This window comes from Saxophila tyrrhenica, assembly GCF_035928015.1.
Source record: "Saxophila tyrrhenica strain CCFEE 5935 chromosome Unknown scaffold_15, whole genome shotgun sequence".
Taxonomy (NCBI): Eukaryota; Fungi; Ascomycota; class Dothideomycetes; order Mycosphaerellales; family Extremaceae; genus Saxophila; species Saxophila tyrrhenica.
The window spans coordinates 258,355-280,029 of NW_027041747.1; the positions used below are offsets into that span (position 1 = coordinate 258,355).

General features: G+C 55.0%; 9 protein-coding genes across 9 annotated transcripts; 5 read left to right on the forward strand and 4 right to left on the reverse strand.

The window, feature by feature from the left end:
• Positions 1-1,157: 1,157 nt before the first annotated feature.
• Positions 1,158-4,037, forward strand: LTR77_008725 (uncharacterized protein; the record flags this gene model as incomplete). The annotated part of the gene is made up of 4 exons (XM_064805955.1): positions 1,158-1,506; positions 1,562-2,900; positions 2,951-3,328; positions 3,386-4,037. The coding sequence occupies 4 exons, from the start codon at positions 1,158-1,160 to the stop codon at positions 4,035-4,037; spliced, it is 2,718 nt and encodes a 905-aa protein (XP_064655814.1).
• A 366-nt stretch (positions 4,038-4,403) lies between these two features.
• LTR77_008726 (uncharacterized protein) lies at positions 4,404-6,215 on the reverse strand (the record flags this gene model as incomplete). The annotated part of the gene is made up of 3 exons (XM_064805956.1): positions 4,404-4,716; positions 4,964-6,077; positions 6,140-6,215. 3 exons carry the CDS (start codon positions 6,213-6,215, stop codon positions 4,404-4,406), a joined length of 1,503 nt encoding a protein of 500 aa, XP_064655815.1.
• A 779-nt stretch (positions 6,216-6,994) lies between these two features.
• On the forward strand, positions 6,995-8,201 carry LTR77_008727 (uncharacterized protein; the record flags this gene model as incomplete). Its single annotated transcript, XM_064805957.1, has 6 exons — positions 6,995-7,186; positions 7,248-7,355; positions 7,405-7,514; positions 7,562-7,638; positions 7,691-7,866; positions 7,920-8,201. The coding sequence occupies 6 exons, from the start codon at positions 6,995-6,997 to the stop codon at positions 8,199-8,201; spliced, it is 945 nt and encodes a 314-aa protein (XP_064655816.1).
• A 1,530-nt stretch (positions 8,202-9,731) lies between these two features.
• LTR77_008728 (uncharacterized protein) lies at positions 9,732-10,448 on the reverse strand (the record flags this gene model as incomplete). Its single annotated transcript, XM_064805958.1, has 3 exons — positions 9,732-9,806; positions 9,860-10,033; positions 10,092-10,448. 3 exons carry the CDS (start codon positions 10,446-10,448, stop codon positions 9,732-9,734), a joined length of 606 nt encoding a protein of 201 aa, XP_064655817.1.
• Positions 10,449-10,816: 368 nt separating this feature from the next.
• Positions 10,817-11,740, forward strand: LTR77_008729 (uncharacterized protein; the record flags this gene model as incomplete). The annotated part of the gene is made up of 1 exon (XM_064805959.1): positions 10,817-11,740. The coding sequence occupies one exon, from the start codon at positions 10,817-10,819 to the stop codon at positions 11,738-11,740; it is 924 nt and encodes a 307-aa protein (XP_064655818.1).
• Positions 11,741-14,284: 2,544 nt separating this feature from the next.
• LTR77_008730 (uncharacterized protein) lies at positions 14,285-14,813 on the forward strand (the record flags this gene model as incomplete). Its single annotated transcript, XM_064805960.1, is given in 2 exon segments — positions 14,285-14,755; positions 14,769-14,813. The coding sequence occupies 2 exon segments, from the start codon at positions 14,285-14,287 to the stop codon at positions 14,811-14,813; spliced, it is 516 nt and encodes a 171-aa protein (XP_064655819.1).
• A 695-nt stretch (positions 14,814-15,508) lies between these two features.
• On the forward strand, positions 15,509-17,939 carry LTR77_008731 (uncharacterized protein; the record flags this gene model as incomplete). Its single annotated transcript, XM_064805961.1, has 3 exons — positions 15,509-15,563; positions 15,659-16,453; positions 16,504-17,939. The coding sequence occupies 3 exons, from the start codon at positions 15,509-15,511 to the stop codon at positions 17,937-17,939; spliced, it is 2,286 nt and encodes a 761-aa protein (XP_064655820.1).
• Positions 17,940-18,173: 234 nt separating this feature from the next.
• On the reverse strand, positions 18,174-18,974 carry LTR77_008732 (uncharacterized protein; the record flags this gene model as incomplete). The annotated part of the gene is made up of 1 exon (XM_064805962.1): positions 18,174-18,974. One exon carries the CDS (start codon positions 18,972-18,974, stop codon positions 18,174-18,176), a length of 801 nt encoding a protein of 266 aa, XP_064655821.1.
• Positions 18,975-19,714: 740 nt separating this feature from the next.
• PHR1 (DNA photolyase phr1) lies at positions 19,715-21,502 on the reverse strand (the record flags this gene model as incomplete). Its single annotated transcript, XM_064805963.1, has 1 exon — positions 19,715-21,502. One exon carries the CDS (start codon positions 21,500-21,502, stop codon positions 19,715-19,717), a length of 1,788 nt encoding a protein of 595 aa, XP_064655822.1.
• Between the last annotated feature and the right edge of the window lie 173 nt (positions 21,503-21,675).

The window sequence follows — 21,675 nt, forward strand, 5'->3', positions numbered from 1 at the left end:
GAAAGTGAACGCTCAAGTTGTCAGTGCAATCAATTGCTTCTGGATGCCCCCAGTCCCGTTGCGCCTCCTCCAGATCTTGGCCAATCCGGAATTATCCATTGAAGCATTGATCTCCCGGCGGTAAAGGAAAAATTCTATCTGATTTATCAAATCCAAGGCCCTCGGACCAGACTCCTGCGAATAACAACAGATCTGTGCGTCCACACGTCAACACTCCATCGGGAGGACGGCTGGCTTGCAGAATTGGACCATTGTTCGGCCCAGACACACGAAGACTGCCGCGCTGCACGTGGAAGTGGACTGACACGATGCACGCCGTTGAAAGTTACACCTCCACTGTCCGTGATACAGTGTGCAAACCTCCGAGGTATCGTTGCTGCTCGCTGAAAGCTGCGACAGCTCCTGAAGGTCAGGGACCAATCCTACTGCAACGACGATGAGACGAAATGTGCGTCAGTTCAATGAGCCAACAGGATGTTCGCCCTGCGTAATTGTGGCGCTTCCCCGGCCGCCAGCAATATCGACTCCGCGCGCCTTCGATCTGATCCATGCGCAACCCTCCGGATATTTGTGGGAGCAAGCCACAGTGCGCAAAATTCCAGTCTAACGAGACTTCTGGAGCGACCCGGGCATCTCCTGCACGCAATTGCGCTCGTGCCACCCAAGGAGCCAGAACACGGTTCCTTGTGGAGGTCGAAGGACGCGAGTCAAGGGCCAAAACCTTAACGATTCAACCACGCCTGTCCCAATCAGCTACCACCCGTTGTTGGCCCGTCCTTGGGGGGTAATTCAGCAGCGAATGTGCTTCAACCGTCTCGACGGCGATGCCGTTCCTGACGTCGAGTCAGGGCCTTTGAAAAGTCCAGGGAGATGGCAGGTCGTGGATCCTTCAACTGCCTGCTTGAGTTTTCCCGCAATGTCGCCCATTGCGGCGCGAATGAGGCACGGAGGCTACTGGCCTGTTGGAGTCCAGATGCCCGGAACCGTACCTGAATTCATTGTGGGTCAAGGAGATGGCCACCTCCTTCAACCTCGTTGCCTTTCATATAGTGGCCCCGCAGGTGTGGTTGCTTTCCTACAGCTCTTCCGCCTTTCACTCTTTTCACCACTCCTTCCTACACTTTCACTCTTTGTCTTTCCTTTCCTGAACTTTAGGTATGGCTCCTTCTAAGAGCAAGAACTCGTTGCTCGAGCTTTGCACTTCCTCCATCACACTCGGTAACAGCGTCGCGGTACACTGCCTCGACTACCTCAGCATTGTCAAGGAAGCTCCACATGGCTTCAACAAGCTCGCGGTCGAGTTCTTGGAAACAAGCCGGGTCATCATCCCTGCGAGGGCCGGCCTCGCTGAAGCAGAGCGCTCCAATACCACGCTTCCAGCAGACGTTACAAATGAGCTACTCGAGCGGTTCCGCCAAGTCAAAAATGCGTTCACAGTACTGGACCAAGTAGTCAGCAGATACATCGACAGCGAGAAGAAATCAGGTTTCGGAAAACTAGGGAAGGGTAAGTTGGCTTGCCGGCCAGTACATCTGTGAACAACGCTGAACAAGGTGTCTAGGTTTCCGTATGATGTTTGCGGACAACGAAATCGAGAAGCTCCGACTTTCGCTGGTCTCATGCCGGGAGGCGCTGGCAAAGAACCACCGCATGCAGACATGGAGTCTCGGTGAGGCCCAGATCGAGCCGGCGGCGGGAATTGGTTACACTGCCCTCAGCGCTGTCCTGGATAAGCCGGATCCAACGAGAGGAAAGCCGTCGCCGGAAATGCCACGGTCAAATCTCGTCAGCAGAAGTCCGCCAGAGCTGCCCCCACTGCCGCCAACACCGATGTACAGCCCATCTCTGTCTTCTCGGCTCGACATGCCATCCTCCAGCTTGCCAGAGAGTGCACTCTATGAGCGTGGCCTCGCAGCACCTCCCGCTCTTCAGCGCGATTCGAGCCGAACGTCGACCACATCGCCACCATTTGGTAGCCGCACATCGTCGCTTCCATTGACGAGCGACAACTTGTCTGACATCACAACGCCAACATCGATCGCAGAAATGGATGAGATGATGTCGATACATGAGCTCAACGAGAAGAGGAACAGGCAGCCAATGCGCGTCATGGTGGACTCCTCCAAAGTACCCAGATGGACACCTTCGCGCCCCACCGGCACAATCTCAGCAGGTTCAAAGACGGCTCTTCTCGCAGCAGTGCAGCAACAGAACCACAAGATGATCGAACAGCTGCTCGACTGCGGAGTCCCAGTGGATAGTGGTTATGAACGGAGCCTTCTCACCGTGGCTATTGTGAACAACGACTTCACCACCATTCGACTGTTGCTCCTCTTCGGCGCGGATCCGAACGCCAAAGACAAGGATTGTTACTCACCACTCTTCTCGGCAACACAGGCTTCCTTCCTTGACGCCGCCCAGCTTCTGCTCAAGTACAGCGCCGACTGTAACATGTCTGCTGGTCCTTATGATGAGAGTCCGTTCGCTCGCGCGCTCAACAGCGGGCAAACTGCTTTCGTGGACCTTTACCTCCGCTATGGCGCCGAGCCTGATACAATCATGGGCAACGGCAACACTGCATTCATCCAGGCGATCACGAAGACTGTTCCTATCAACCTCCTCGAGCTCATGCTTGTGTACAACGCCGATGCCAATTGCAAGAACGGGCGGGGAGAGACTGCGCTTTTCAAGGCGATCAATGCTGAGCGTCTGGATTTGGTGGAGCTGCTGATCAACCACGGCGCCAATGTCAACCTTCCTGGACCCAAGCACATGCTCTGGCCAGCCGTCCATCAGACATCAATTCTTGGACTCTTGCTCGAGAAGGGTGCCGATCTTTCGAAGGCACCAGGTGTTCTCGAACTTGCCACGTCCATCAACTCCCTTCCTGCTGTGCGAATGTATGTATACCATTCCAACCTTGCTTGTTGCATGTGCTAATACCGTCAAGTCTGCTCGATCACAACGTAGACCTCGGCGCCAAAAAGGACGGAATCTTCACGCCCCTCTGCACCGCCATCCGAGACAACCACGAAAACCTCGTCGAGATCCTGCTGGCCGCTGGCGCAGACCCGAATCTCAAGGCTTCCGAGTACCCGGCCTTCAAGTGCATCACTCACCACCGACCACATCTCCTCCCACGCCTGGTCGCTGCCGGCGCCAAGCTCGACAGCCCGAAAGGCATCATCGAGACCGCTGTAGCGCACAACGAGAAGGAGTGTCTGCTGTTCCTGCTTGAGCAGGGTGTTGATGTAAACGCCCGCGGTGCGTCTGGAAACACGGGGCTCACCACTGCGATCAAGAATGATCGTATCCACTTGCTGGACATGTATGTCTCTCACTAATATCTACCCTTACCGTAAGCCTATACTAACCTCATCTCCAGCCTTCTCTCCTACGGCGCCGACCCAGGCGTGCGCGGTCAAGAATGGCCTATCGCACTGGCAGTCAAGAATCCAAAGATCCTCGCCAAACTCCTCCCACGCATCGCCCAATCCAAGATCATCAAGGGCGCACTCGAAATGGCTGTCGTCGCCGACCAACTCGAGAGTGTCAAACTGCTGATTGCAAAGGGTGTGTCCGTTGAAGAGAAGAACGGCGGTGTCTTCAGCCCTCTCACCACCTCCATCCGTGAAGACCGGAAGGCAATCTTCCGATACCTCATCGACGAAGCTGGCGCGGATCCGAACAGCCCGGGCGAGCATTTGCCGATCATCAAGTCTATTCGACGACATCGCGAGAACGACCTCAGCTACATCGAGCACTTGATCACCAAGGGCGCGGACATCAACCTGATGTACCGAGGCTGGAACGCGGTGCTCCAGGCCGTCGACAACGGGGACACACAGATCTTGAAGCTGCTTGCACAGCGCGGTAACCCAGATCTTGATGCTAGGGATGAAAACGGAAGGAGCGTGCTGGAGATCATGGATGAGAGGGGCTTGATTGAGGAGGAGAGGATCCTGCTGGGTGGAAGGAGCCCAAGCCCGAAGATCAGAGAAGCGAACAGCCAGTTGAGGGAATTCGTGAGGGCGTAAGAGGTGGAGAGTGGTGATGGTGGTGGTAATGAGGCGTTTAGGGCGTCGGGCGGTTTACTTTGTACTGGGCGATACCACTTGTTTATAACAGCATCGGATACGGGCAGCAATCGATCACACAGCGATCTGACTATACTTCACCTCATAAAGATCAGAGCTCGCATCTTCTCTCGCCGACTTCTTGCCATGGAGGTAGTTCTTCCGCTGTACGGTAGCTGGGTGGGTATGATGCGGGAGTGAAGATGAGACATAGATCCGCGCTTTCGATGTCGTCTAGCAGCACTCGTATGCCGACCAAGCTTGTGCTCATTAAATCCTCACCACGCCACTGCGAACCCCAACCATCCTCCTCTCGCACAGTCTCACTCACCATTCCAACCTCTCAAGAAACCGCTCGGCCTCAGACCCATCTTCGGGCTGCTGACGGATGTACTCCACGATCGCCCACCTTTCTCCAAACTGAAAGCTAGGTAGAGCGGACATGATCCTCGCCCATGCAGGAACGTCAGCAGAGTTGCGGACCTCGGATACCGCAGTCTCCTCCAGCTCCATCTGACGCTCTCCGCTCGCGGCCGCCAGAAGACCGTCCCAGAGACCTTCACGTCGGGGGTAGGCACGGAGGAGGTGGATGGCTCGGCGACGAACGAAGGGGTCGCGGCAGATGCGGGTGATGTCGTAGCTGGGAGGGTTGATAGATGGTTAGTATGATTCTCGACTATGGGTTCACTGTTACGTATTTCAGTGTTGATGACAGCAGTTGGCCATCTCAATCGCCATTCGAGAGACTCTGGACCGTCAAGGCATTCCTGTAGGAATCTTGGAGACTCTCCACCAGACTAGTCGATGATGAGGTGGTAAACAGGCCACCACGGTCCTGATGTCTTGCTCCTCATCGGAGAACCACCCAAATACAAAGCAGAACTTACAGTGGTCCAACGATGCCGAAATCCAGCGTAAAGCGGTGCGAGGCTACGGCGTGACCGCCTCCGTCGTCTCCAGCCTCCACCAACACCTTCTCCACAAGCTCAAGCACCTCCCGAAAGGTAATCTCGTACAAGTCGTAGACCATTGGATCTTCTAGCTTGCCGAGATGATGCGCCCTAACGTCCACGCCGACTGCCAACATCAACTTCCAGATCAGCAAGACGTTTGCTGCACGCCTGTCGTGATCTGTCATGTTCTCCCCGTGATAAGCAACCATGGCGTCGAATGCTAACGTCCATCGGTCCAGTAGCTCCAGGCACTGGCTCGGAGTGAGTGCACGACCGTAATAGGGCTCTTCGAGGGCGTCAGAGGACAGAATTTGAGAGTGACTGTAGAACTCCAGGTGCTGTTTCGCCTCAGAGACAGTGGTGAACCTCTTTGGCATCTCAAATTCGCCGATTCTCTTGTATTGAGGCGGGATGGTGTTAGGGACCGCAGATGGCGAGAGCAACCCTACGGCTTGGGCTTGTAAGCGACTGAGCAGAAGCTCGAACGTCTCGATGGGCCAAGCGGATTTGGTGCGTCTGCACTGCTCGTAGAACAGCTTCACGGCTCCTCGGATCAAGGAGAGAGCAGACACGTAGTGGCATTGTATGAGCTCGATGCAGATGAAGATCATGCAAGACGCCAGATACCGATCGACTTGATCGGGGTCTTCAGAGTAAGCTTTGAGATGTGCAAGGTGCTGGCGGATCGCGAGGTTGTACTGCTGCAATGCAAAGTCATCCTGCGTCCTTTCCGCTTCGCCCGTCCTGACATAGTCCTCGTGGAAAGATCCGAGTGCGACTACTGCAGCGCGAGTGGCGGCATCTTCGTGGGCTGCTTGCAGGATAACCCGGTTCCAGAAGTCGTTCTCATCGAAGCCCGAAACCTGTCGTGCAGTCTTCTCCAAGTAAAAGAAGAACGATCTGTGCTCTTTGAGAGACGAAAAGATGCTAGACGGCCATAAGATCATAGGGAACTCTCCCGGAACAGCTTCGTAACCGTCACATGTCCTTCCGGTAGACGTGCAGCGGTGACAGCTGGGTTTCGTCTCGTCACACTTGACACGTCTGACTGTTGACAATCAGCCTCTGACAGGCCCATGGCATACTTTGGATCAATCAAGGCGTGCGTACTCTTGCATGTGCGGCAACCACTTCTAGTCTTTGGTCGTTTGGCTCGCTTGCGGTTCTCCGGCTTGACTCTGGGCATCGTGGGTGGAGTGAGGAAGCAGAAGGCTCGCCATGGTCTGTTTGTACGTACGAGACGAGCGCTCAAGTTGAGGTCGTTCGCCAGCGGCTGAGTCGTCGTGCCATGGTCAAGCAGCCATTCATACTCCTGCAGACCCGATGCAGCTCGAGGTTGCTAGGATCTACGTTTCAGACGCAATGTACCCTACGATCCGGCGAATAAGAACCAGCGACCAGCTAGGGGGCATTGTTGCTGCGTCGCCTCCGTGGGCATTCGACTGCTTCCGCTCAAGGCGGCCAGTTTTGTCAGCGTAGTAGGCGGTAGTTGATGAATGATTGACACCGACGAGCTTTGGAACACTGCAGGAGGGCTCTGATGTTGTAGACGCAGGACACAGGCGAAGCAGGCCTCGTGTGATGAGAACCGCAACGTGAGCAGGAGTACAGATAGTAGGAGCATGGACATGCCATGGCAAATTGGGTCCGCTCCGTAGGGAACCAGGGTTGGAAAAGTGGAGTGGAGTGCAGCTCTTCCTTGTCCTTCCACCTCGTTCGGTCTGTTCCCCAAGGTATTCTCTTGCTGTGAAGCTTCGACCTCCTTGTACCTCGTAAGGACACATAGCAAGGCAAACGTTTGATGTCTGTCGTATGGACATGACCCATGTAGAGCCAAAATAATGCTGCCAGGCAGCAGATGCTTTTGGGAGGATAAGTAGGAACAACTTCGCACAAACGTACCATGTTCATCTCGTCGCTATCGCCTTCATCTACTCGCAAGGAGCTTTTGTACGGGAGTCCAGTATGGCTCCGAACCAATGCAGTGCCGTTGCAGCTCCGGACACACTCTGGGCCTTCTGTCCTAACACAGGCGCGGCCTACGCTTTTACGGTCTTCTTCGGGCTGTCCTTCATCGGCCATGTGGCCCAAGGGGTGCTTTACAAGAAAGCGTATACCTGGGTGGTTGCCATGAGTGCTCTGTGGCAGACAGTTGCAGTAAGAAGGCGTCCTCCCTGCCCACTGCATCGCGACGGCCCATGCTGACAATGAGGATCAGTACATCTTCCGTATCCTCAGCATCAACGAGCCGGCCAGCCTTGGTAACTATGCTGCGTGGTTCGTCCTCATCCTGGTGGCGCCGTTGTGGACGAACGCATTCGTATATGTGAGTGGATGTCCTCTCAGCAGACTCCAGAAGACGCACTGACAGGCAGCTCGTGCAGATGGTGATGGGCCGCATGGTCTGGAACTTTACGAGTCGTGCTAAAGTCTTTGGCATCTCCGCCTGGCGCTTTACGAGCATTTTTGTGGTCTTGGACGTCGTGTAAGCCGCAGCAGTTGTCGTGAAGCCCAGTTGCTGACCTTCGGCAGGGCCTTCGTTGTCCAAGTGTACGGAGCCGCATCGACGCAGTCCAGCCCTACAATCTCCAACGAGGAAGTGTTGAAAGGTACGTTTGTATCAGATCCTCGATTGCAGAACATGCTAATATCTTCGAACAGATCTTCACATCTATATGGGTGGTGTTGGTATCCAGCAGCTCTTCATCCTTGTCTTTCTGGGTTATGCCATTGGCTTCCATCGGACAATCAAGAGACAGACAGCTCTGGACGGTCATGCAAGATCCAGGGCGCTGGTCATGCTGTACACACTGTACATCTGCCTGCTTTTAATCACCGTGCGTTCCACATTGTCAGTCCTCGATCTGTGATACTAAAAGCAGATCTTCAGATCCGAATCGTCTTTCGCCTCATCGAGTACTCCAAAGGTCTGCAAAGCACCATTCCTAACCATGAGGCTTACCAGTACTGCCTGGATTCACTTCCGATGCTGGTTGCGCTCGTGGCGCTCAACGTGGTTCATCCGGGGAGGCTCATGCCTGGCAGCGACAACAACTTGCCTTCGAGGAAAGAGCGGAAAAACGGCCTCAGGCACAAGTCAGGTTTCGAGCACTTTGACATGTCGGCGGCAAGAAAGCCGGATGATCGGGAGGACAATATAACTTGGGTCTGATAAGGTGGTTTGCAGTGGTACTTGGGAGGATAAGTGCACGATAATAAGTACAGCTCGCGGCTTTCTGCAATGAGGCAATATGAAAAGGATTGAACTGACAACTTTCCATTTCCTAGGCCTGCCTCGTTCTGGGTGTCCTGGGGAGCCAACGAATGCTTGTAAACTCAGGTCGCTGACACAACATTGCCTTGACAACTTTCAGCCTGCCGGTGCACCGCAGCTGCTGCTTGCTGTACTGCGACTACCACACTGAGCGTCGCCGGAGTTCTGCCAAAGCCCTCTCACCGACCACCGACGCTTACGAGTGACTTTGCTTCCTCGCCAACATCGCCGAGAGCTCGTATCTCCACTATCCACCATACCCCTTCCCACTACGTTCCATCCGCTCGCGCTTCCATGCAAAGAAAGCGCTGAGCTTCCCTTGCCCCGGCGCCGAGGAGAACAATTCTGCATGCTCCTTCGAGAACCGATCAAGACGTCCATGCATGAAGTCGGCAGCCTTCAGCCTCAGTGCTGCATGTTCTGCTTCGCTGGTTCCGCCAACGACGTCACAAATCAACTCCATCTCGCCGACCTCATGCTGGAATGCTTGGGGGTCAGCAACAGTGCTGTCTGAGGCAGTCGTGCTGTCGAGATCGAGGCGCATCACCGCATCATGCCTTGGCGCTGTTTGAGAAGAGCCATCTGCACTGTCATCGACAACCCAGCTCAAACGGTGTGTCCTGAGATCCGCCAGTACCGGGAGGTGGAACAGGCTGGCGCCTGGCATATGTTCCATCAATACCTTCTGCACAGCGGCCAGGCCTTCAACTTCCACGACCTGGGAATCGACACAATCGCCTGACAGCTTGATCTTAGCTTGCCAGGTATCCCGAGCGGAAAGAATCACAGGACACTCTTTGCAGCGAGCCTCTCGAGCCTTTCTACGCCTGATCCAGATGCCGCGGTTGGAAAGCTGATCGTCTTGATCAAGATAAACATCTCAGATGATCTTGTCTGGACGGCGCCTGAAGCTCGGAAGGGATGTGATGCCTAAGTTGGAAGTGCTCGAGACGTCATGACAGGAGTCGCTGGGGTCTGCAAAGAGTAACGCTCTTAGACGTGCTGCTGGGAGGAACTTGCGCTCAATCTCAAGGTGCGAAATGAACGGCGAGCTCACTGGCTTCTTGGTGGAGGTGAACATGCGGGTGAGCCGAAGTGGAAGCCTTGCTGCTTGTCGGCAGCGCATCTTGAGGATGAGATGGTCCTTTGTCGTCAACTCAGGCTGCGGAGCGGACTGCAGGAAGAGATCCAAACGTACGGTGGATGGCGAAAAGGAATTCTAGAGGAGGTCCAAAGACTTCACATGCATGGCGGTTGGTGCAAACGGAAAAGCTTATCTTTCAAACATTCACTCTGTACCCTATTCACTGGCGACCGACCCCTCAGGTATGGAGACATCAGAATCCAGGAGCTGCATTCCCAGCACTACAACGCAGCCGCCACCACATCAACAATCTCCCACACTCCCACATCCTCCTGCTAGGCTGGCTACGACACACCACTCGGGCTCACCACTCGAAGGAAGGATGCGTACATGTCGTCCGCCGAGCCGCCTGCGTCAATCTGCGCAACGTCAGTACAGCCTCCCCTTACAGTTGGCCAACCAAACGACGTACCAGCTTGTTGTTCTTGTAGTGACGGAGGATTGGAGACAGGTTTTCCATGTGCTCTGACTGGCGCTTCTCAAACATTGCAGCATCGTCGCCTGGATCGCGCTGCCGGCGAATGAAGCGATCTTTTGCCACTCGTGCCTCGCAGTGTAGCAGGCAGACAAAGGCTGGTCTGCACACCTGTCCGGTGCACTCTCAGATTAGCATGACCTGCAACGCAATTTGGCGAGCAACGTACCTTGCGATCGAACTTCTCCGCCGCTTCTTCCGTCCTCGGGAACCCGTCGATAACGAACTTCAAGTGGCCTTGGTTCTGTTCTTGCTCGAGCTTGTACGCAATTATGGATACCAGCACTTCAGCTTCGATCAGCGTCCGGGCTTCCAGCATTTTCGTGAGATGCTCCAGCGTCAATCCGCCTAAGACTTTCGGGTCCTGTTGCTCGTTCGTGTTGCATAGGGTACGGAGGTAGTCGCCGACTGAGAGATGGAAGTAGCCTTGCTCTTTGGCGAAGCGCTGGCACAGTGTGCTCTTCCCAGCTCCAGGGGCGCCGATGAGAAGGATGACGTGGATGTCTTTCTGGTCGTGGTCGGCCATTGCTGCGGCTTTGGATGGCGATCTTGCGGGTTCGCTGGCACTTCGTTGAGAGAGCAGGCGGTGCTACCGCAAGGCTGTCTGTTATATGCCTGACTGCAGCACTGGTGCCTGACCTTGTCTTACGACACTTCTCCTTGCATCAATGAGTAGACTTTGCTAGGTGGCTTGTGTCTCTGCCGGCCGCTTCTGGCCGCAGATTCTCTCACACTTACCAGAACAACGTCGAAGAGTCTCAGCCAACAGAAGCATCAGGAAGAAGTGAACGAAAGACAAACACTGTCGGTATTTAGTTGGTTCTCCTTACACTGGTCCTTTCTACGCACACCACCACAGCACTTCCGCGAGCAAAGGCTACGACGAGCACAGCAATGGGGTTCATCAAAATCTCACTGACCATCTCTTTTGCGATCGTTCTACTCACCGTGTCCGGGATCTTTCCAGTGCTGTACTTCACAGTACGCTCAATATTACACCATGGATGGAGCGGCGCCACCATCCCACCCAACAGCTCGAACAACGGCATCACCACCCCGATCTCTGTCAACTACCACTTCACCCGCAAGTGCAACAAAGTCTGCGGCTTCTGCTTCCACACCGAGAAGACCAGCCATGTGGCAAGCGAAGAGGACATGAAGCGCGGCCTCAAGCTTCTGAAGATTGCTGGGATGAAGAAGATCAACTTTGCGGGCGGCGAGCCCTTTCTGTACCCGAAGCAGCTCGCGATGCTCTGCCAATACTGCAAGGTCGACTTGAAGCTTGATTCGGTCTCCATCATCTCGAACGGGTCTAAGCTTACGAAGTCCTGGCTTGAGAATAACGGCCAGTACGTCGATGTCCTTGTTGTTAGCTGCGATTCTTTCGACGAAGCCACCAACATCGAGATCGGTCGTGGCGACGGCAACAACGTCGCGCAGCTTTTCCGCATCCGCGAATGGTGCCGTGAGCCGGGTATCAAGTTCAAACTCAACACCGTCGTCTGCAAGTTCAACTGGAAGGAGGACATGGTGGGAACAGTCGCGCTGCTTGATCCCTTCCGCTGGAAGTGCTTCCAGGTGCTGGAGGTGCAAGATGAGAACGATGCTTCCACGACCGACACCGAGCTTGACAAGCGTAAGTGCAACGCAAAGCGCTTCGTGATCTCTGACGAGGAGTTTGAGGAGTTCTGCAAGAAGCACGAGCAGCTGTCGTGTTTGGTTCCAGAAAGCAATCAGCTGATGGCGTCAAGCTATCTGATTCTGGATGAGTATCTGTGCTTTCTTGACAAGGGTAGTGGGAAGGAAAAGCAGTCGTAGTGCATCCTGGAGGTCGGAGTTCGCGAGGCGCTGAAAGAGGTGTATTGGGATCAGGAAGCGTTCGTTCGGCGCGGAGGAGTGTATGACTGGAGCAAGACGGAGGACTGCGCAACCGAATCTTCGGCGCTTCTTGAGTGGTGATGGTGTTTGTGAGGTTGAGGTTCCAAGCAAGGCGGTGACGGTTCCGCCAGGTTGATGGAAGGGTCTGGGATGGACGTTAGGAAGAGCATGGCTCTTAGTAAGTGGCTCCTACATGTTCAACGAGCAGTGAGGAATGCCCGTGAGATACGCTTGACATGAACCATGCTGACATTGATGTGAGACCTCACCGTTCGTTTGCGGGTGTTGTTGTATGGTGCTTGGTATATCCCACTACTGGACATCGTCTCTTGCAAGGTACCCGTTATTACCAACTCAACCTTTCAATCCAACAAGCATCTTGATCTCTTCCGTCCGCTCTTCTTGCCACCAGCTCTTCAGTATGTGAACATCCTCTACCAGCAGCTTGAAAATTCATGTCTAAGACGTCCAGCCACGGAAGGCAGGCGCTGTGTCGTTGAGTAAGTGGCAAGAGCTTGAGGAACCAAACCTGTGTCTGGACGGAGGCCGAAATGGTGAAAGGCCATGCTGAGCCCCGAGCAATATTGAGGACTGGGCGTCACTCCTGACACCGAAATCTTGATGATGTGCCAGATGCTTCTTGTCATGAACGATCACACTCCGGCGCTGTCCAAATCGTCAGTGGCTTTGCACCGTTGGCGGTTTCTACGATGAGAACGCTTCTTCGTCGTGCCATCGTTGCGGTCAGCCTACTTGATCTCCCTCGCTCACCATTGCCGGTAACAGTGCTGAGTACGTATCTGCGCTCACTTTCTCAGCACGTTGATCACAGGGGTCGCGGTCTGCTAGGCGTCGTTACAGGATCATGGCCGGTAGTCCAGTGGTGGATGCGTCGTGTTTGAAGCAACTCGCTCTGCGGTATTGAGTGATGGGAATCGAAAAGGAGGTCGCTCATCATGCAGTGGGCTCTCGGAGGGCATGGAAGGCTGTTGATCTAGAACGTCGAAGTGGCAAAATTGCCCTGCTCTGCTCAGTCTCCTGTGACAGTGCTGTCCTCCCTCGATGCTGCGATGTTTGTTCCCTTGCTCTTGATTTCCTAGCTCTTGACTATCGATGCCATACCATTGCTTGCCGCCGCTTGATGAAGGGTCTCGTTCATTCATGATGAGTATGCTCGATTGCTGGAAGGTGAACGGTCTTGACGTCGAGCAACGCTCATGGGGGAGTCGTGACCGCTAACGAGATGGCTGCATCACTCTTGGTGGGCTGGAGGTGGACGAATAAGCCGTATAGACGTATTACCGCTTATAAAAGACTTCTCAATTGATCCGCTGCACTGCTCAACAAGAGGTTTGCCCGTTCAATGGGCGACAGGGGCAAACAACACGATCGCGCGGCAACGCGTGCCGCCTACCCAGCAGCAACAGCATCACGCAACGACGAGAACATCAACACAGCTAACGGCAGAGCAGAGAAAACGATTGAAGGAGAGCTTCTTCTCCAGGCTCAAGCAAGAAGCTCAAGGACTGATGAAAAATGAAGAGTCGATCACTCGATGGTACAAGGAGGCAGTTCAATACCAAGTATCATGATTTGGTTAAAATAATTGGCAGCGTGTCGAATTCCCGAGAGTAACCCTGCACGGTGTGTCAAGGCGGAGCAAGATGCTGCGACGCGCGAGACGAGGGGCCAGGACTCAGATCCATATCTTCATAATCAACTGGCAAGGGGTATCGGTCCTGTTGAACACGGCTTGATTAGCCGCGAACAAGCATGAACCCAGGAAAAAACAAAGGTTGCCATCAAAAATTGCCACCCCGCGACGGAGGTGAACTAAGTATGAAGAAAAAAAGAAGAGGAATTTCAGGAGCAAGATGCTGGTTTTATAGGCCTTGGAGCTGACAGTTGCTAGCGTGCGGAGGTCTGCGAAGCATGCTGGAACGAACGCTGCATTGGGGGTACTGTGAATGTGAGAAGTAGGGGCAAAGGGGCCATAAGGTGTGACCGGAGGGCTCTCGGAGGGTCCCGGACGCTGGGAGGGCGTTGGGAGCAGATGGGAGGTCGGTGGGGAGGGCCATGGGCCGGCGGGGGTCGATGGTAAGGAGGCTTGATAGACCGTGTACTTCATATTCGCCATCTGTAGGGTCCATTCATCGATTTTTGAGGATGCCTGTGTTGTTCGTCGTGTTCTGGTGTGGTGGTGTGATGGATCACCAGCTGCCTGCACCGTCAACGCCGCTCAAAGTGACTGAGAAAGGCTGTAAGACATCGCACAGCGGTGCTTGATAGTCTTCCATCAATGACTGACATGAACATATGAGCAAGGCATCCTCTTCCTCCAACCTACCTCATTGCACTGCCGTTACGCCAACCTGTGGCGAGCGCGCAGGCAGCATCACCAGGTTCAAAGACGCGTGCGAAGACCAGATTGACAGGAAACCAACCTCCCGCGGACATTGACCTACCTCACGGCGTCACAGAGCGATGCAGGGGCCATGGAAGCCCGGAGCAGACGACATCAACAACCTGGGCACCACCTTGAACGCGTCCAGCTCGACAGTAGCCGCCGATACCTCACTCGCGAGCTCTTCAACACATGATCCAACAAACATCGTTAAAACAATTGACAAGCAAACGAGGCAACCCAAGACGCAGACTACGAGCCTTCTTCCAGCTTCACCAACCAGATGCAGCATCTTCTCCGAAAAGCAGATAGGGATCTTCAGCCTGTACCGCGACAGACCCTTGTTGAGCGGCTTTGGACGGCGGAGAACGAACCACGAAGACAGCGGAAGAGGCAAGCCGTTGAACCATTGGACACAGCAAGAGGGGGGCATCGTCGAACATAACCTTGACATGAAGCCAGAAGACGACACGGAGCTCCTCAAAACCATTATGCATGAGCTTGCGTTGGACAACAGGCACCTTGAGCTGCCTCGCAAGCTGGGCAGGACGGTACGTCTTGTAGCGTTCGGAGCGGCCAGGCGAGGTGGGCTTCTCGAGAACTGGATGAAAGCGCTGCTATTGTGTTCGGAGCTGTGGGCTCGTCGGCTGGCTTCGTCCCTCGAGAAGGGCGCTGTGTTTGAGCCCGGAAGAACATCGAGCAGGTGTGGGAGCTGGAGAATGGATTAACTGCCGCCGGGAGGGAGAATGGCAGAGGACGAGCGGGAGTCCTCAAGAGTATGACGGAAAGGACGCACTGAATAAGCGTCAGCAGACTGTATACTATCATGGCAGCTGACATGCTGGACAGAGCACGCGTGAGTTCTTACTTACCACGAAGAATGCAGGGCATTTGGGACGTGAGACCACTGAGCAACGTTCAAGCGGACGGCATTTCAAATAGAAGCAGTACAACAGAGCAAATGGCACAGAATGGCATCTTATCAGCCGATCTGTTTGGTGTTCAGACTTTACATTCACTTCAGACAAGAGATGAAGTCGAAAGTCCCGTCCGTGCTCTCAACTCCACAACTCCAACCGCCGGCCAAGGCGGGCGACGGGCAGCTCGAAGCGGCAGGTGAGCAACGGATCGTCATTGCTGGAGATCTGCTGGCGGCGGCAGGACTGCAGTGAACAATGGCTCTGTGCATTCACCTTGTAGATGTACGATAATCGTGCCTGGTGCACCAGGTAGGTGGCTGTTCATCGTTGCAAGTAGCAGACGAGACGGGACGGGCGACTGACAGCAAGCAACAGCGAGACAAGATGCCGACGACCGAGAGCACGCCGCTGATACAGCAGGTTCCTGTCGCGGAGCCTCGTGAGCGGTATCCGCATCGATCGGTATGACTCCTTAGCTGTCCGGGGAGAAGTGACATGCTGACAGTCACGAGCTACGGCGATTTTGTACTATAGGCCTCATAGCCGTCCCGATCCTCACCCTCGTAATCATCCTCTTCTGCATTGCAGTCGGCGGCGACAGCGACCTCTTCGGCGAGCACGAGAAGGCACTCCTCTCCTCCACAGCAAACCAATTCCCCGATCTCAGTTTACCGCACGCAGCATGGCCGGAAAGCGAAGGGCTGAGCTACAAAGCTCTCAAGAAGCTGTTACTCGACACACCAGACCCAGACAAGGCGCGAGAATGGAGCAAATACTACACTGCCGGTCCGCACCTCTGCGGGAAGAACTTGAGTCAAGCGGAGTGGACGAGGGATAAGTGGGTGGAGTTTGGGGTGAAGCAGGCGGATATTGTGAGCTATGAGATGTACCTCAACTACCCGGTCGACCACCGACTGGCGTTGCTGAGGGCGGATGAGGTGGTGTATGAAGCGACTCTGGAAGAGGATGTCCTGGCGGAAGATCCTACGACTGGTTTGGCGGATCGGGTGCCGGTGTTTCACGGCTATTCGGCGAGTGGGAATGTTACGGCGGGTTATGTGTTTTGCAATTACGGGACGTATGATGATTTTGAGGATTTGAAAGAGGCTGGGGTTGAGTTGAAGGGCAAGATTGCCTTGGTGAAATACGGAGGAGTGTTTCGAGGGCTCAAGGTCAAGCGCGCGTCGGAGATGGGAATGGTTGGGGTGGTGATGTACAGCGATCCTGGTGACGATGGTGAGATGACAGAGAAGAATGGCTACAAGCCATATCCTGATGGACCAGCGAGGAACCCGAGTAGTGTGCAGAGAGGGAGCGTGGAGTACCTCAGTAAGTGTTCATCACCTCCATTTGGAGGCTCTTGTGCTGACGGGAAGTAGGCATAGCACCAGGAGATCCTACTACAATCGGGTACCCATCCAAGCCAGGTGTTGATCGCCAGTCGCCTGAGGGAATCATCCCAGACATCCCGTCTCTACCCATCTCATACGCCGAAGCCCTACCACTTCTCAAAGCCCTCAACGGTTACGGACCGAACGCCTCATCCTTCAACGACCGCTGGCAATCCGGCGGACTAGGCTACAAAGGCGTCCAATACAGCATCGGTCCCACGCCAGCCGAAACATCAATCCACCTGATGAACGAGCAAGACTACGTGACGACTCCAGCCTGGAACGTGATCGGTATCATCAACGGCTCCATCCCCGACGAGGTCGTTGTGCTTGGGAACCACCGAGACGCATGGATAGCCGGAGGTGCCGGCGACCCCAACTCAGGCTCTGCAGCACTGAACGAAGTCGTGCGCTCTTTTGGAGCCGCGGTCAAGCAGGGCTGGACACCACAGCGCACGATTGTGTTCGCCAGCTGGGACGGCGAAGAGTACGGTCTGCTCGGCTCGACGGAATGGGTCGAAGAATACCTCCCTTGGCTCAGCGATGCCAGCGTCGCCTACATCAACGTCGACGTTGGAGCTATTGGCCCAGTCTTTCGCGCAGCCGCCGCACCGCTGCTCAACAAAGCGATATATAAAGTCACGGGCGAGGTGCGTTCCCCGAACCAGACAGTGGAAGGCCAGACGATCCGGGATACTTGGAACGGCCATATCTCGACTATGGGATCTGGTAGCGATTTCACCGCTTTCCAAGATTTCGCTGGTATCCCAAGTATCGACATCGGCTTCGAGGCAGGGCCAGGCAGTCCAGTCTACCACTATCACAGCAATTACGACAGCTTTCACTGGATGGATAAGTACGCGGATCCGGGCTTCAAATACCACGCCACAATGGCCCGGATCCTAGCCCTGCTAACCGCGAAGCTGTCCGAAGAGCCAGTGGTGCAGTTCAACGCAACCGACTACGCAGTTGGCCTGAAGAACTACCTCCAAACCGTCAAACAAAAAGCCGCAACCTCCAACCTCTCCCCCCTGACGCCGGCAACCTTCCACCCCCTCGACAAAGCCATCGCTCAACTCCACGACATCTCCGTCTCCTTCGATGCCAAAGCCTCTTCCCTCTCCACTCAGCTGCAGTCTTCAACCTCCACTTCGGCGTTCGCGGAGCTGTACGCATCAGTTAAGACTATCAACACGAAGTACAAATTCCTCGAGCGGCAGTTCCTGCACGCTCCCGGGTTGGACGGGCGAAGCTGGTTTAAATCCGTAGTGTTCGCACCGGGGCTGTGGACGGGGTATGCGGGGGCGACATTTCCGGGCATTGTGGAGGCGATTGAGTCTGGAAATCAAACTGGTGTTGACAGGTGGGTGGGAATCGTTGAAGGGAAGGTCAAGGGGGCGGTGGACTTGCTTGTGGATCAGTGAGACCATGGGCAAGGACGAGAACGATGTTGCTCTCACAGCTATGGCTGACGAGTTTATGAGGTCATGGAGCAGAAGAAAGGGAGCAGTTGAACTGGTGATGTTGGATTCACAGACAGTCATGCTATCGAAGACAGGAAGACCATGTCTTCTGGTTTGGAGGCGACACAAAGTCGTTGCTCTCACAGTCCGCTTCAAGCCGCACGCAAAAGCATGCATCCTTCAACCTCTACCACTCTACCTGCAGGTGTATCCGCCATCAATCAACAGATCCGCGCCCGTGCAGTACGTGCTGGCGTCCGAGCAGAAGTACACATACGCCCCCTTCAACTCCTTCGCATCACCATTCCTGCCCATCGGAATCATGCTCATCCACAAATTCTGCGTCTCCTTGTCCACGAAGTCGCTCAACCCAGTGTCAATGTAACCGGGCGAGATGCTGTTGACGCGCGCAAAGTCCCTCCACTCGTTCGCCAGCGACTTGGCCATGTGGATGCAGCCGGCTTTGGCGACGTTGTAGCTCGTCTGCTCCTGCGGGTAGTTGGCGATATGCCCGCTCATGCTGGACGTGATGACGAGGGAACCGTGTCCTTGCTCCTTGAACAGATGGCCGACAGCTTTGGCGCAGTTGAACGTCCCGTTGAGATCAACATCGATCACATGATTCCACGCCTCGACGGTCCCGTCCAGAATCCCACTATCCGCCGTCGCGCCCGCATTCGCAACCATGGCGTCGATCTTGCCAAAGTCCTTGACGACGTCCTTGACCAGCTGCTCGACGGACTCGTACTTGTCGACCTGGCACTTGTACGCCTTGGCCTTGACGCCGTACTGCTCGGCCAGCTCCTGGGCGTTCTTCTCGCCGCCCTGGGGGCGAGAGGCGTAGGTGATGGCGACGGAGGCGCCCATTTCGGCGAGGCCGCGGGCGGCTTCGATGCCCATGCCGCGGGGGCCGGAGGCGCCGGTGACGAGGACGACTTTGCCTTTCATGGAGAGGAGGTCGAGCAGGTGCTCGGGCTTGGGGACGGGGATGGGCATGGTGGCGGTGTTTGTGGGGCTGTTTTGTTGGGGTATAAAGGTGAAGTGGTGTTGTTAGTGTTGGAGATGGACTGAAAGGGAGTGGTATGAAACGATGAAGGCCTTTTGAACAACACACCAGCGAAGGTTTTTATGAGCTCATGGTGGGGCAGGTGGCATGCACGGAGAGTGGTGACAGAATCTTATGTAACCGCGTCTGTAGGCTCAGCATTGTGCTGACCTCGCCCCATCTGCCGTGTCAAGCATTGTCGAATGCCTTCATCATGCGATGCGTTTCACGAACTGTTGTGCTCGTTGATTGGAGTTTTGTCTTATGTTCCATCTTGTTGCTGTCAAAAAGTAAAGCCCCTCACTGACCTCATCTCGTCTGCCCCGCCTTCAGATTGTGAAGCTTATCGTCCGCGGTTGTTCAATGGCTTTGAATATTATCGACGTCAACGTGTCAACAAAAGGGCCGAATGAGTTGGCGCTCATCATTGTATGCCGTCAACGTTACAACTGGGAGCGCCTGAAACGTCGTTCCAATCGATTTCACCTCGAGTGCAAGCAAAGCGGATGACCGAGCTCAAGCAGCCGATGACAACAAGCTGACTGAACACAGCTCGTGAGACTCTGCGGACGTTCGGCCAACGACAAGGGTTCTGCTCGATTGGGCTCATACCGCAACGCCTTGGTTGCCGGTCGATCTTGTCAACCGCAAAGCCATAGCCTCACAGTATCATCGGGCTTGATTGACCATCTCAGTTATGCACACCACCACCCACATTCGCCGTCCCCCTCCCCAGCCCCTTCTTATACCTCTCCAACGCCCTCTGCCTGACCTCCTTATGCTCGACCATCGGCCTCGGATAGCCTGCCTTTTCCGCCTGCTTCCCAGCTCCTCGTGAATAAGGATCATGCACCGCCTTCCCCTCCACCCCCTTCAACTCCGGCACCCACTTTCGAATATATTCCCCTCCTTCATCGAACTTCTCGCTCTGCAGAAACGGGTTGAAGATCCGAAAGTACGGCTGCGGGTCCACGCCTGTCGAAGCAGAGAAGCCCCATCCGCCGTTGTTGCTGGCGAAATCGCCGTCTACGAGGTGCGTCATGAAGTACTTTTCCCCCAAACGCCAGTCGATGAGCAAGTCTTTGGCGAGGAAGGAGCCGACGATCATGCGGCAGCGGTTGTGCATATAGCCCATCTCATTCAATTGTCTCATCGCTGCGTCTACGATCGGGAAACCCGTCTTGCCCTCGCACCAGCGCGCGAAAGCCTCATTGTCGTATTCCCATTCAATGTCCGCGTACTCGTACTTGAAGGGCTTACCCATGCAGACGAAGGGCCAGTGGCAGAGCACGTGCTTATAGAAGTCGCGCCAGGCGAGTTCGGAGATGTAGCCCACGATTCCGGCTTTCCCGGCGTCGAGTTTCTGGGCGTTGTTGGCGGAGCGAGCGATGCGGATAGCTGTGCGGGCTGCGAGGGTGCCAGAGGAGAAGTGGACGGAGAGGAGAGATGTGCTGTTGGCGGCAGGAAAGTTGCGGGTTTCTTTGTATTTGTTGATTTTTTCGTTGATGAAACGGTGCAGTCGACTCTCGGCTTCGTGCTCGCCGGCGGGCCAGTAGTGGGCGTAGCGTGTGCGTTCTTCGTCTGATAGGGATTTGTTGGGGGGTGCGCGGGGGATGGGGGTGGAGAACATCGATTGGAAGGTCTCTTTGGCGGAGGCTGGGTTGGGAGAGATTGATTCGGCCTCGGCAAGCAGGGCAGGGTGGTCGTGCAGATGCTTGACCCATGCCCGGTACCAGGGGGAGTAGACAGAGTACTGGTTGCCGCTGCCACTCATAAGTGCTCCTGGAGGGACGACCACATCGTCGTGTGCTGCATTAAAGTCGATGCCGTTCTCGAGACACAGCTTGGTGAGCTTTGCTTCCCGTCTCAACTCATCTACCTCGTACTCGGTGTTACAGAAGACATGCTTCGCACCCCATTCCTGACACTTCTCGAGGACATGCTTAGGCACTTCCTTCCTCTTCTCGACAGTTGCCACATACAACGGGATGCTCAGCTCCTGAAGATCAGCCTTCATCACTTCCAGCGTCCGGAGCTCAAAGTCCACCCTCGGGGCGCTGGTAAGATGCGCCTCATAGTCCTGCGGGCTGACGATGAACATACACACCAGCGGCACGCCTCCCTCCTTGGCCTTCTTGCTGGCTTTGCTCAAACTGACGTTGTCGCTGGTCCGGAGGTCGCGCTTGAACCAGTGGACAACACAGTCTCCAGTGGCAATCTTCGCGCGCTCGTCTTGGGTTTCTTTGATGGTGGATTCAAGCACTTTGATCGGTCTAGGGATCTCGTTTTTGTTGTACTGTTCACAACGCTCATTGCTGATCTCGGCTGGGTAGAACTCGCGGTTGATGATGCCGTACTCCTCTGCGATCCGGCTGTGGTCGAAGTCGTTCGCCTGACCGTCACTATCTGGGCTGATGTTCTGTTTCTTGGATGGCAATGGTCGGACAGGAGAGGTGGCTTTCCGTTTGATGCCTGCCATTGTTGGTGAGCGCGGTGTTACAATCCTGATGCGAGTATTGCTTATCGCTGGACGGAAGAGCGCGCGCAACATGCACTGGATTGAATGATTATTCGTGGCAAATGCTACAGTGTTGAGAAGAAGAAGAGAGATGGTCTCTCAAATAGTGATGTCATGTGATCGTCTCCCCAGAC